The 13546-nt window shown below is 33.5% G+C and overlaps 1 protein-coding gene across 1 annotated transcript; it reads left to right on the top strand.

Annotated features, from left to right (window-relative positions):
- Positions 1-980: 980 nt before the first annotated feature.
- Positions 981-5602, top strand: LOC120353867 (protein ABHD18-like). Its single transcript, XM_039439165.1, has 2 exons — positions 981-1251; positions 3969-5602. Exons 1-2 carry the CDS (start codon positions 1043-1045, stop codon positions 4045-4047), a joined length of 288 nt encoding a protein of 95 aa, XP_039295099.1. The 5' UTR covers positions 981-1042; the 3' UTR covers positions 4048-5602.
- The last annotated feature ends 7944 nt before the right edge of the window (positions 5603-13546 follow it).

The raw sequence follows: 13546 nt of genomic DNA on the forward strand, positions 1-13546 counted from the left end.
GTCGTTTAATCCCCTTAAGGTTGACCTAGAACTTAATAATTCTCTGTAATTCTAATGATGTTGTTAAATATTTGAAGTTCATTCAACTTGTATGAATAAAATGAAGTTAAAAGTTTTCAAGAATCTGAAAACGTGACATGAAAAAGTTAATAAGCTGGAAAAGCGTTAGTAGACAACGTTATATCATTATAATTTCATATTAACAAATCAGATTATTTTGATCGAGTCAATTAAAATTTCTAGATTTCTCGGGAGATACGGTAAGCTAATTGATTACACAGCTGATCTCCCACACAGGCACACGCATCTTCTGTTATCGACAGACGACGAAATTATCATCTGTTTTTCCGAGGATAAATTATCCTTTTCATGTCCTTCAGCGAGTTTCCCAGGGATGAGACCTAGTGCAATCGAATTTTTATATCATAAACATACTATGTTCAAAATTTCGTGTAAATCGTTTGAGCCGTTTTCGAAATCCGTTGAACATAAATAACCAGATATAAATATAAATAATAAACCAGATATAAAAATACAGAAATTGCTTGCTTAATATAATTTGATGTAGATTTTCAATTTTTGTGTACGAACTCTTAAAAGTCTGATTTCACAAAATTTCACCGTTCAAATATTTACCGTAATTTCACCGTTGCGTGGTGTGACGCAACAAATTATTAATAATAATAATAATATATAAGCAATAAAAGTTTAGAATCTGAATTTTCAACTCATTCGCAATAAATTGTCTATGAATATGAAAAAAAATATTACGCTTAATTATTTAATATTTTTCAATTTATTTACTGTATTTAGAAAAATTATATTTCTTTGGCACCCTTTACTGGAATTATTATTGAATTATTTAGTTTTATAATCTATACTATTATTATAATGTAATTCTACGAGAAAATTGTAAATTTGACTCGTAAATTGTAAGCTTTTTTATATTTGTTATTGTTATTAAGGATAAATAAACGATTTTTGATTTGATGTTTGATATGTTTTAGACGCGTCATGGCGCGAACTGGAGGCTCACCACTTCATGCGCGGCATCATGGACGAGTGCACACATCTGCGCAACTTCGCCCGCCCCGTCGACACGTCACTGATCACGGTGGTGTGCGCGCGCAACGACGGCTACGTGCCACGTGACAGCGTCACTCCGCTCGCCGACATCTGGCCTGGCCTCGAGGTGCGCTATGTCGACGCCGGTCATGTCACCGCTTTCCTCCTGCATCAGAATGTCTTCAGGTCGGTACCAAACCTTCATTTGTCCAGCGTTAGTAGACAGAAGGTTGATCACGCACAGGTGTAAGATTTAAAGTGGTGGGTGGAACGCCAGCGTGATGTCACGTGTAGTAAGGAAGTGATGAGTAACCACACTGAGCATACAGTTTATTCACTGTAGCTTCAAATACATCGTCGTTTAATCCCCTTAAGGTTGACCTAGAACTTAATAATTCTCTGTAATTCTAATGATGTTGTTAAATATTTGAAGTTCATTCAACTTGTATGAATAAAATGAAGTTAAAAGTTTTCAAGAATCTGAAAACGTGACATGAAAAAGTTAATAAGCTGGAAAAGCGTTAGTAGACAACGTTATATCATTATAATTTCATATTAACCCATAAAACAATCTTGATGAACCAATGCATTACAATAAACCGATCCCGATAAATCCGATGCATCATTGCATTCATATAAATGCACTGAACACATGCTGTTCGAGCACATGCTCTACAACTGTACTACGAAAATCAAAATATCTCATCCCTGAAATACACAAGCTGACGTATAGCCAAACTATAAAATATAAACACGACCTAGAATATGAAGAAACCTTATAGGATTGAAAGGGTAGGTAAGGAGTTAAGGTTTTTGCCTTTGAATGGCAAAATGCTCGTCTTATTCATATATTTTGATAATATTATTGTAAAGCATAAACAGAAAGGTTGCATGTCAGAACATGTTTGTTATTATGATTTGACTATACGTCACCGTATGATTTTCAAGAATGCGATATTTTGGATACTCTGTACTACAGCCTACGTCAAGGTTGCAGTTCCCCCACTCCAATTGCATGTCAACTTGAATACAATAGATGAGTGACCAACCTTCTGTCTACTAACTTTGCATTTGCCTTCCAATGAAACAGGTTTTTCAATAGGCATCTTCAATTACTAAATATACTCAAAGGGCTAAAGATAGCATAAGAGGATATCCGATAGTATAGGGCGTTCACATGGTATAAAGCAAACATCCATACATTAAGCAGAAAACAGCCAAATTCTACTCATTTATTTGCCATTCAATGAAACAAATTCACAGTAGGCATCGCCAAATACTAACTATACTTCACCAACTCAAAGGGTTGATGATTAGGATTAGAGATAGCATAAGAAGATATCTCATGGTATAGGGCGTCCGAATTTCACTGTTAACTCAAGCCTATAATCCTAGTAGTTCTTTTCGTGAAGCTATGTGATGCTGGTAGTCTATCTTGCTGTGACGTTCTTTTTTCTTTATTCTTTATTGATTCAATGATACACAATTATTTTTTTAAATAATTTGGTGGAAGATCAACAGGCACATCCCAAAACTGTTCCTCCCTCGAATTTTGATTTATTTAAATAGCCCAGAGAATAGGTTATGTTTTCTCCACTTTTTATAAATGTCTAATTCTCTGACCAAACACTTTAAACAAGACATCAACTATTTGAGGGATATTACAAAAATACATTCAAAGCTACTACATCATATTACCAACAAAGTAAAGTTCAAAACTCATAAATAATAATAGCTTATACAATAAAATAAATCCTCATCCTATACAGGGTGGGTGAAAAGTCCGAGAACGGCTTAATATATCATACACAAAGGTTATTTGACGGTGGGTGTGATTGGGGATCCTACACAAATTGAAAGTACTACTTTACTATGACTTCAAAAATCTGGTCCGCTATCTTAGATCCGCCATATTGAATGCAACTTTATTTTTTTAAATAGGAAGGTGGTCATGCGATACATGATTTCGATACGAAATTTTAAGAAAAAAAGAATGGCGAAAACCGCATATCGATATCTCAAACCGTTTAGAAGATATTCACATTATTAATCAATACTATTCAAAGCAGAGAGGAGAGAAAAAAGTTCGAGAACGGCTTCATATCTCATACACAAAGGTAATTTGATGGTGGGTATGATCGGGGATCCTACTCAAACTGTAAATACTACTTTACTATGACTTCAAAAATTTGGTCCGCCATATTGAATGCAACTTTGTTTTTTTAAATAGGAAGGTGGTCATGCGATACATGATTTCGATACGAAATTTAAAAAAAATGAATGGTGAAAACCGCATATCGATAATTATCTCAAACCGTTCAGAAGATATTCACATTATTAATCAATATCATGCATATCATAAATGAAATAGATAAGTGGTATTAATTATTAATGTGAATATCATGTATCGCATGACCACCTTCCTATTTAAAAAAAAAACAAAGTTGCATTCAATATGGCGGACCAAATTTTTGAAGTCATAGTAAAGTAGTATTTTCAATTTGAGTAGGATCCCCAATCACACCCACCATCAAATCACCTTCGTGTATGAGATATTAAGCCGTTCTCGGACTTTTCACCCACTCTGTATAGAAGATAACTGATGACTTCGCTGGCAGACTTAACTACAAAATTAATTCAGTTTTAAGACATGCAAACGAAAATTGATGGCTAGTCCAAGTGTCTAGTTTTAATTACCTATTAAAAAAAATCATTAATGGCTGGGAAAGAACAACAGGAAGAATTTGAAAAATGAATAAATTTGAATGAAGTTTGAACAGGCAAATCCCAAACTATTCCTTTTCATAATTTTGATAGATTTACGAGATATTGGATAGATATAGGGCCCGATTACAACTACATCTAGTGACTATGAAGTCTATATGTTTCATTTGTTTTCATAGGTCTGCGATTAAGGATTCGTTCGAACGTGCGAGGAACAAATATTACGAAAAATCACATCAGTCAAGAAAATCTGCGTAAAATGGAAAACCTCAACCTACAAAACATTTCCAACCTTTCTGCTGAAATAAGAAAATATCCAAATTTATATTTTGTCTCAAATCACAGTACACTTTATTAACATGAAAAACATTCGCAAATAGAACGGAGTGACGATTGTGAAATTACAGGTAATAATCCAATATCACGGAACATATTTTTGTAAAATTTATTCAAATATACTGTACAATGAAAGAATTATTATTTATCAGTAGTGGTACGGTATCTTAATGTTGGTAGAGTATGTACAAGTTTAGTTAATATTTCATTTATTCATATGCAGCCTTTTATTTTAGTAATAGTCACTAACCGAATTAGATTTGAATTATTTTAACCATATAAAATTGAAGCTCAACCTGATTTATTGATATTATTAGACTTTTTGTAGCTGATTATAACCACCAATCAGTGAATCAAAAAGAAATCTGTGATATTATCCCTGTAAGTCATTTGATATTGGTTTGATTCAGGCAGTCACTATTCCTGAATTAAAATTTTAGTACCTTTGAAAGTAATTTTCATTGAGTCTTGAAGATTTTACTCTTGTATTTTATCAATTTGCTACTAATATTATACAACAAATACCGATAGTGAAAATCATTGTTTTCAATTGATATTTTTTAGGTAGCTAGCATTCCTCTTACATTTGTATTCACTTTTTTAGCAATGAGATCTCTCCGATTAAATGTCCGCTGTTATATATTTATTTTTATCTACTCTATTCTATTGCTTTTGGATTGGAAAATACGTATGGAATGATGCTTATGGAATTATTAGGGATTTAAGACTCTCTTCACATATGGGCACAAAACATTAGTTTTCAATACAATTACATTATTTTTCAACATTGTACCTGATGTTAGAAATAACTTGCTTATTGGTGAGATGTTATTGAGTTTTAAGCCACTATAATAAGTCATGAAGAAGAGATTTTATTTGTTAAAATTCATTCTCTGGAGCATGGTACCAAAATAATAATATTTTCAATCGATCATCCTTAATTAAAACCATGAGTATTTTGACAAACACATGTAGATTGTCAGGTACATAAGAAAAAATATCACAAAACAGACCACTGTTATTGATTGACATTAATTAAAAACTTGAAGATAACAATTATTACAGATATATAACATGTTCAAAAGTTGACATTTACAGATAACCTGAATAGGCATTTTATTCTTCTATCATTCCATCAACTACTCAGAACTATAATTCATTCAATACTGTAATACAATTGCTTTTTTAATTCACAACCCATAGGATATAACAAGAATAGTTGAATGAATGAGAATAAATTTTTGAAATAATATTTCACAATAAAATTCAAAACTACGATATCACGATTATTATTATAATGTTTGAGGAATGCATACTAACACCGCATGAATATAGCTAGAATTTAACAATAGCCCTGTAAATCAATGTGTCATTATACAATACTTACTGTAATTATGTGGAATTATTTTATTGGATGTAGATTGTGAAACGTGTAATATTTTAATTGACAAATACAATAATTTATTATCATTGTTGAGTGGGTGTATTTTTTATCATACTGATTCTGCAGTTGGCTAGTAAGATTGTACCATTATGCTATAGTGAGGTCCATGTTATAATGACAGTATTTGATCAACTTTGGTTTGCCTATCCTTGTCTATCATTCGATAAAGCCGGTGGTACTATCCTTTTATAGGTCCACAACGATGCCAATCATGTTTTTTACAGTGTAGAAATATAATTAATTAATGCAGAGAATCGGCATTGCTATTCTTCTATCTTTATCCACTGCTATTATAACGTGGACCTCACTATAGTTTGTACATTGATTTATAAGGTGATAATGAATATAACATTATAATGATGTGTTATTTCGTCAATTAAGCTTCGTTGTAAGCCAGGTGTTAATTCGTCAATCAAGCTTGATCACTAGATTACAAATGATCAAAGCCTTGTGTTTCAGCTCGTTGCAAGTTTAGCGAATTGCTCAACTTTGTTTCTATATCAATGTGGTCTAGTGTAAATCAAGTTTGGTCATCGAATAAGGATATGACCACATTCGATGCACGTATGTGCAAGTGCACGTAAGATCATTCATGATCATTAATGACCATTCTTATGATGATTCATGATAGCAAAAATCTGGAAAAGCGGTGGGAATTCTCCCACTTGCTGGTGGCGTACTGCAGGCACCTTACAACGTGCTTCTATGGCTCTTTTCAGGTCTTGTTTCACATCTGCGCGCTTGGCCATGCATGCTCTACAGTGCACTTGCACATACATGCTTTCAATATCTATTTATTTACAATGCAAATGATACTAATGTAATAACATTCACATACCCTAAGATATAAATATACCGGGTGATTACAAATGAAATAGACAACTTCAATAGCCTGTACAAAATTAAACTGGTGTATTTCAACATAGTAAGTGATATAGGTTTGTAGGGAATTTCTTAAAGTTTATGTTGGTAGAACTGTTGCTGGCTATTGTTGGCTGCTCCGTGTTACAACAGGCAGTTTAGTTTAGCAATATGGCCGCTACTCAAGTGGAGAAAGCTTATTGTGTTCTTGAATTAGCCAAAACAAACTCTGTTACTGTTGTGCAGCGTCATTTCAGAAAAAAATACGGTAAACCACCACCAACAAGGCAATCAATTTATGACTGGTATGAACGTTTTGAAAGCAGTGGATGTGTGTGTAAGAAGAAGAGTACTGGAAGACCTTCTGTTACAGAAGAAAAAATTGATAGTGTTCGTGATGTTTTTGTACGAAGTCCAGGAAAATCGACTAGATCAGCGAGTTTAGAATTGCAAATTTCTCAACCTACTGTGTGGAAAATTCTGCGGAAACGTTTGAAAATGACACCTTATAAATTGCAGTTAGTACAAAGTTTAAATGACAATGATAAAGTTGTACGTAAAAATTTTTGTCAAGAGATGCAACATTGTCTTGAAAATGACGACACATTGTTTAATCGCCTAATTTTCAGTGATGAATGCACTTTTCACATTAGTGGAAAAGTTAACAGACATAACGTACGAGTATGGGGAACAGAAAACCCAAGAGAGACTGTACAGCATATACGCGATTCTCCTAAAGTGAACGTGTTTCGCGCTTTATCTTGTGAAAAGGTTTACGGGCCTTTCTTCTTCCAAGAACCATCAGTAACCGGAAGAATTTATCTGGACATGTTAACCGAATGGTTAATGCCTCAACTCCATGAAGATAGTTGTAACTTCATTTTTGTACAAGATGGAGCTCCGCCTCACTGGTACTCAGACGTCAGAGGGTATCTGGATGAACATCTTCCTAGACGATGGATCGGCCGTGCAAGTGAGGAAAACGTTGTATTTCAGCCGTGGCCACCTCGTATTCCGGACCTAACGCCCTGCGACTTTTTTCTTGTGGGGCTATGTAAAAGACAGAGTTTTCGTACCACCGCTTCCTGTTGCTATCGATGATCTTAAACAACGAATCACAAATGATCTTGCTACAGTTAACCGTGAGATGCTTAGTCGTGTGTGGTCAGAATTTGACTACCGTGTTGATATCTGTAGTGTTGCAAATGGTAAACACATTGAACATCTGTAAATTTTCAAATAAAACTTCAAGAATTCTTCTGTGTAATCATGTAAGAAATGATCTAAACTTTTAAATAATAAATTATCTACAAGCTATTCAAACTGTCTATTTCATTTGTAATCACCCGGTATATCATAGACTATACAGGGGGGGTGAAAAGTCCGAGAACGGCTTAATGTCTCATACACAAAGGTAATTTGACGGTCGGTGTGATTGGGGATCCTACTCAAATTGAAAAAACTACTGTACAATGACTTTAAAAATCTGCTCCGCCATCTTGGATCCACCATATTGAATGCAACTTCATTTCTTTAAATAGGAAGGTGGTCATGCGATACATGATTTCGATAGGGAATTTTAAGGAAAAATGAATGGCAGAAACCGCATATCGATATCTCAAACCGTTTCGAAGATATTCACATTATCAATCAATACTATTCAAAGCAAAAAGAGAGAAAAAAGTCTGAGAATGCCTTAGTATCTCATAAAAAGAAGTGATTCCAAGGTGGGGATGCTACTCGAATTGAAAATACTACTTTACTATGACTTTAAAAATCTGGTCCGCCATCTTGGATCAGCCATTTTAAATGCAACTTTATTTTTTTAAATAAGAAGGTGATCATGCGATACATTATTTCTATATGGAATTTCAAGAAAAAATGATTGACGAAACCCGCATATCGATATCTCAAACCGTTTAGAATATATTCACATTATTAATCAATACCACTCATGTATTTCATTGATGATTTGATTGATATCTTCTGAACGGTTGTTGATATCGATGTGCGGTTTTCGCCAATAATTTTTAAAGTCATGGTAAAGTAGTATTTTCAAGTCGAGTAACATCACTAATCCCACCTACCTTGAAATCATTTCTTTTTATGAGATACTAAGCTGTACTCAGACTTTTTTCTCTCTCTTCTGCTTTGAATAGTATTGATTGATAATGTGAATATCTTCGAAACGGTTTGAAGTATCGATATGCGGTTTTCGCCATTCATTTTTCCTTAAAATTCCCTATCGAAATCATGTATCACATGACCGCCTTCCTATTTAAAAAAATGAAGTTGCATTCAATATGGCGGAGCAGATTTTTAAAGTCATTGTACAGTAGTTTTTTTCTATTTGAGTAGGATCCCCAATCACACCGACCGTCAAATTACCTTTGTGTATGAGATATAAATCCGTTCTCGGAATTTTCACCCACCCTGTATGACCCTAATATATTATTATGATCATACCCTAAGATTAAAAATAGATTATCTTCGTTTAGACCTTGTCCAGACTGTAAGGCTGGTAGTTAACTATTTCATATTAGTGTATTCAAGTGCTTCAAGCTGAAACCACACAATAAGACAACAATATTACAAATAATACATTATTAGAATGTGATACAAGACTGGATAGAACAATAATTCGATTCCTCGTACTGAATTGATGTTTTTTATCTTACTAGTTCAAATTTATTTTATTCCCGCCATCTTCTAATTAAATTTTAATTTATTTATTTATTTATTTATTACATAAATACATACATGGAGACAACAGTACGTTGTTAATGTCTGGAATAATATTATACTCTCCAGTATTTTTGTATTAGAATGATGTTCATAAGAGCGCTAAACTTCAATGTGAAAATAATAGGAGGAATAATAATAATTCATAATCAAGAATGAAGGGATGATGTTGAGAAATTAATAGTCCTCTAGTTTTCAGTCTTAAGAGTTTTTTGAACCACTGTGAAATAATTTTTAAGCGCATAATTATCAGTTTGTGGAAGGTTGGTCTCAAGCAGCCATTTCTACGCGAAAAAGGGAATTGTATTTTATGTATTATCCCATTTATGTATTTTGAAATAATTATAAAATAGAATTATAGTACCCTTTGGAATAAAATAATAGAATAAATATACAAATGTATTATTTTATTAATTTCAAAGGGTACTATAATTCTATTTTATAATTATTTCAAAATACATAAATGGGATAATACATAAAATACATTTTTTCGTGTAGAAATGGCAGCTTGAGACCAACCTTCCACAATCTGATAATTATTCGTTTCAAAATGATTTTACAGTGGTTCAAAAAACTACAATATTTACAAAAAAGAAGCCCTGAATTCATACATTTTAAGAAGATTTTGAAATAAATTGAAATCGTGTTTGTGACTGTTCTAATAAATAAATAAATAAATAAATAAATTGGAAAAAAATTATGGAGAGCGGCGGACACCCAATCTTAACGATTTGATAAATTGTCGCTCCCGGCTGAAGTATGACAGTCCATAAGGTCCATTGAAGGCTTAAGTGATATATTTATTCGAGGTGGAACTTCTGTCAGGAACTCCACACCAATAAAAGCCATACGAATATTATTATTAAATATTTAATAAGACTCTGGCTGCTGACGCAACCATTTCCCAATGCTTCAATTCATAACATATTCAAAATCTAGATTTTTGTAGAATGAATCAAATCTATCAATGACTACTAAACAGTTTTTCTTTTCTTGATTAGTTTGTTGATTGACTCGCTTAGCAGAATGAAGAAGTCGTGTTTCGTCTAGAATTTTGCGGTCACAATACCTCTCAGAAAGTAAGGGGGGAGAAAGACGTCAGAAAAGCTCAGAACATTGTTTACTGCAATTGGTGTAATGTTCTGAAATACCGGTATTTGATCACATCGAGTTTTTTTGGGTGAGTTTCAAAATGTTCAAGAACTATATTTTTCTCAGTAGTGGTGAAGGTACTGTAGAAGGATTCTCTAGTTGATCTTTTGGGGTGTAGTTAGAAGCTCTTCTAGTCTTCACTAAGGGCTGGTTTCTGATCTCAAGATTCAGCTAAGTTTTAGACTTTAAACAGCTGGAGTCAGAAAATTGGATTTCCGAAACGGGGCGAAGTCGCAGTGAACGTTTAAATTAGATTTCGAAAAACTAGAAAATTGAACACAAAATAAAATAAAGAGAAAATAGTGTAAAGTTTCAGCTATTTTGAATTATTTAGGAATGTTTCAGTTCGTCAAGGAAAAACGTTTACAATTATAGAAATGAGAAAATAAAGATTGTCATAAAAACTGCAACTACGCCCAGTTTCGAAAAGCCAATTTTCTGACTCCAGCTGTAGGAGAACTTAGCTAAATCCCGAGTTCGGTAACCAGCCCTAAGTGTAGACTAAGACACTACTTAATACACGTTGACATGAGTAGTTAGTCTCTAATTCAGACTCTGAATTAGTGTCTTATTCATTCGTAGTCTTGCTACAAACACCATTACCTATGTCATGAATTTTAATAACTGCCTTCGAATGTGAAAATGTGTATTGAGTAGGCGTACATCACCTTAATTATAGTCCAATTTAGAGTCTTGTTACTTTATTGTTTCAAATTTGAATAAATGATAGAAGTAGGAGTGTCAGCATTTCACAGATAAGAGTTTCCCTTTCATCTGAGAAAAGTAGTCTCTTTTGAAATAACAAGATTAGAGTAGGTACCCTACTACGTATTTGATCTTTAAAGCTCACAAAAAGTATAAATACAAGAATAGTTGAATAATTTCTTCTGGTGAAGGATAAATATTGATAGTAAAGTCATATTTTCTACTTATACTTATCATTTCCTGAAGAATTGGAATTAGACATGTTCTGCTCGAATAATTTTATCGTCTTTGATCGAATGAAAGGCTAAATAAATGAAAAATAAGTGATTTCTTTTACTTTCTCCTCCAATGCTGATAATTATTTCTTTCACGGCGTATTTTTATCGATGTCCCGAGGCTTAATTCATATAGAATATCAGAATTCAAATAGATTGTAAATAACCTTTTTCCAAACACTTCATCGCAAAACTATACTTTGTACAAAATTACTTCTCACTTGGGATGGACATGCGCAGCAGAGAAGGGATACAACGGCGGCTATGTTACCGTCGTGAACCGGCCAGCGTTCTCTAATTTCCAGTGAGAGTTCAAGCATTCATGTTAAGCTTAGGAAGTTTCCTTCATGCAAGCACTGACTCGACTGGCTCTAATCGACAAATTGACAACTGCGCTCCCACCTATGGTTCTATCCATCTATTTATTGGCTGATCTTCCTCCATTTAACTGCGCCGCGAATTCCTCCAAGTCTGAAGTGATTTTGTACGGAGTATAGTCATTATTTAACTGGAAACTTTTCACAAAACAGCTGATTCCTGCATACCTTGCGGAAAACACAAACCGTGCGCAAAACGTTTCAGCATGGTTCCAATTGATAAATCGATGTCAGTACCAATAAAATAATATAAATGTGATAGTTGAGTGTTGAGAAAAATATTGTGAGCAACTGATTTGCAAACGTTTTGCCAAACTCGATAGATGACCGATCGAATCGTACTGCACATTTAGGCATACTAACCGTTTCCCTCTCTTTATATCTATGAGGTGATTATGCATGTTAAAAGAAAGACTATGACTAGAAATGCTGATACGCTTGGATACAATACACGAAATAGAGGAGACTATGCTTCACTGTATCACAGAACAGCTCTTTTCGAGAGAAAACCAACTTAAGCAACATATATGGGCCTTAAATTTATTATAAGGCTTCCTACTCATTCGAAAAATTGTGAAGATATCAATATTTTGAAGGAGTTGAAAAGCTTTTTGATGGTTGGAGTATTCTATACCACGGAAGAGTTTGTGTGTAGAGAGGGTTGCTTTGTGTCATTTTTTTTCTTTTTTTTGTATCACCGTACGGTATGTGTTATAAATTCTCACAATTCCTATACTCTAATTAGAGTCTCTGGGAAGCTTTAAAGACAAACAAACAAATTTTGAGTTCCATAAAACACAACTGATAATGCCTGATTATGTTATCACATTGGACCATGGAGAAGGCATTCCTGTATACTTATTCTATGGTTGAAGTACAATATTCGTTACAAAATCTCCATTTTATTATTGATGGAATGTCAGAAAAACGGAACAGAGGGAAAATTCCGAGGATGTGGATTTTTCCAATTTTTATAGATATGGATTTGTCTGATTTCTAATATGGTATAGAATCATGATGGAAAATGAAGAAACATGTAAATCACCAATAGATAATTCACAGAGAAAAAGAAAAGCTTAAATAATAACTACTGTATATTTTGGTAAAGTTTTTGCTCAAATCACTACCGTGCTTTCAGAGAGGAAAGAATATTAAAATGTAATTATATTTTGTCTCCCTTTGTAACCAACCTATTGGGTTGTGGATTTTCTTATGATTGAAGAAGTCAATGAGAATGTGGCATGATATTATGAAACAGTTAATTTCATTCAATCGGATCTTTATGTATTTAGGTTCCTTCTCGATTGTATTGACGCTAGAAAAAAATAAATTACTTGAGAAGATCCGCTAGGAGCCATATTCAGGCTCTCACTTCTTACTGTCAGCATTGGTCGAATGAAAAGTATTGATTTCATACGATATGATTACTGACATTTTGAATTGGATGTCTGAACTAAGGAAACGTGATTGTGTATTTTTAAAAGAAGCTTACAGTGAAACGTGCCCTTTCTTGTCTTGTGATGAAATTTATCTATTTAAAGAGTGCGGTGTAAACATAGCATGTATTCAAAGTATCCTCTCACGTGATGTGGTTAGTTAAACGACGACACTCTTTTCACGTGACAATTTTCAAATCCGATTAGTGATCTTTAAACAAGTTAGTGAAGCGCAATAAGCCTCTTGCATCATCCATCATGCAAATAGGGAGTCTTCAAGAATGCACTGAAAACTATTCAAGTCGATTTTTTCAACACTAAATTTCGTATTTCACCTCTCTAACATGAAATAATGATTCAACATGATTTATAATTGCGGAACATTTGGGATGCTCACTGCGCGTTCGTTACAGAACAATTTATTGTCAA

The sequence above is a fragment of the Nilaparvata lugens genome, chromosome 12 (assembly GCF_014356525.2).
Source record: "Nilaparvata lugens isolate BPH chromosome 12, ASM1435652v1, whole genome shotgun sequence".
In the NCBI taxonomy this organism is placed as follows: Eukaryota; Metazoa; Arthropoda; class Insecta; order Hemiptera; family Delphacidae; genus Nilaparvata; species Nilaparvata lugens.

Bases quoted from the DNA above. Each gene is read 5' to 3' on its own strand.
- LOC120353867 (XM_039439165.1), top strand. From the start codon at position 1,043: ATGCGCGGCATCATGGACGAGTGCACACATCTGCGCAACTTCGCCCGC. The intron at 1,252-3,968 runs GTCGGTACCAAA...TTGTTTTCATAG, and splicing joins CTGCATCAGAATGTCTTCAG to GTCTGCGATTAAGGATTCGT.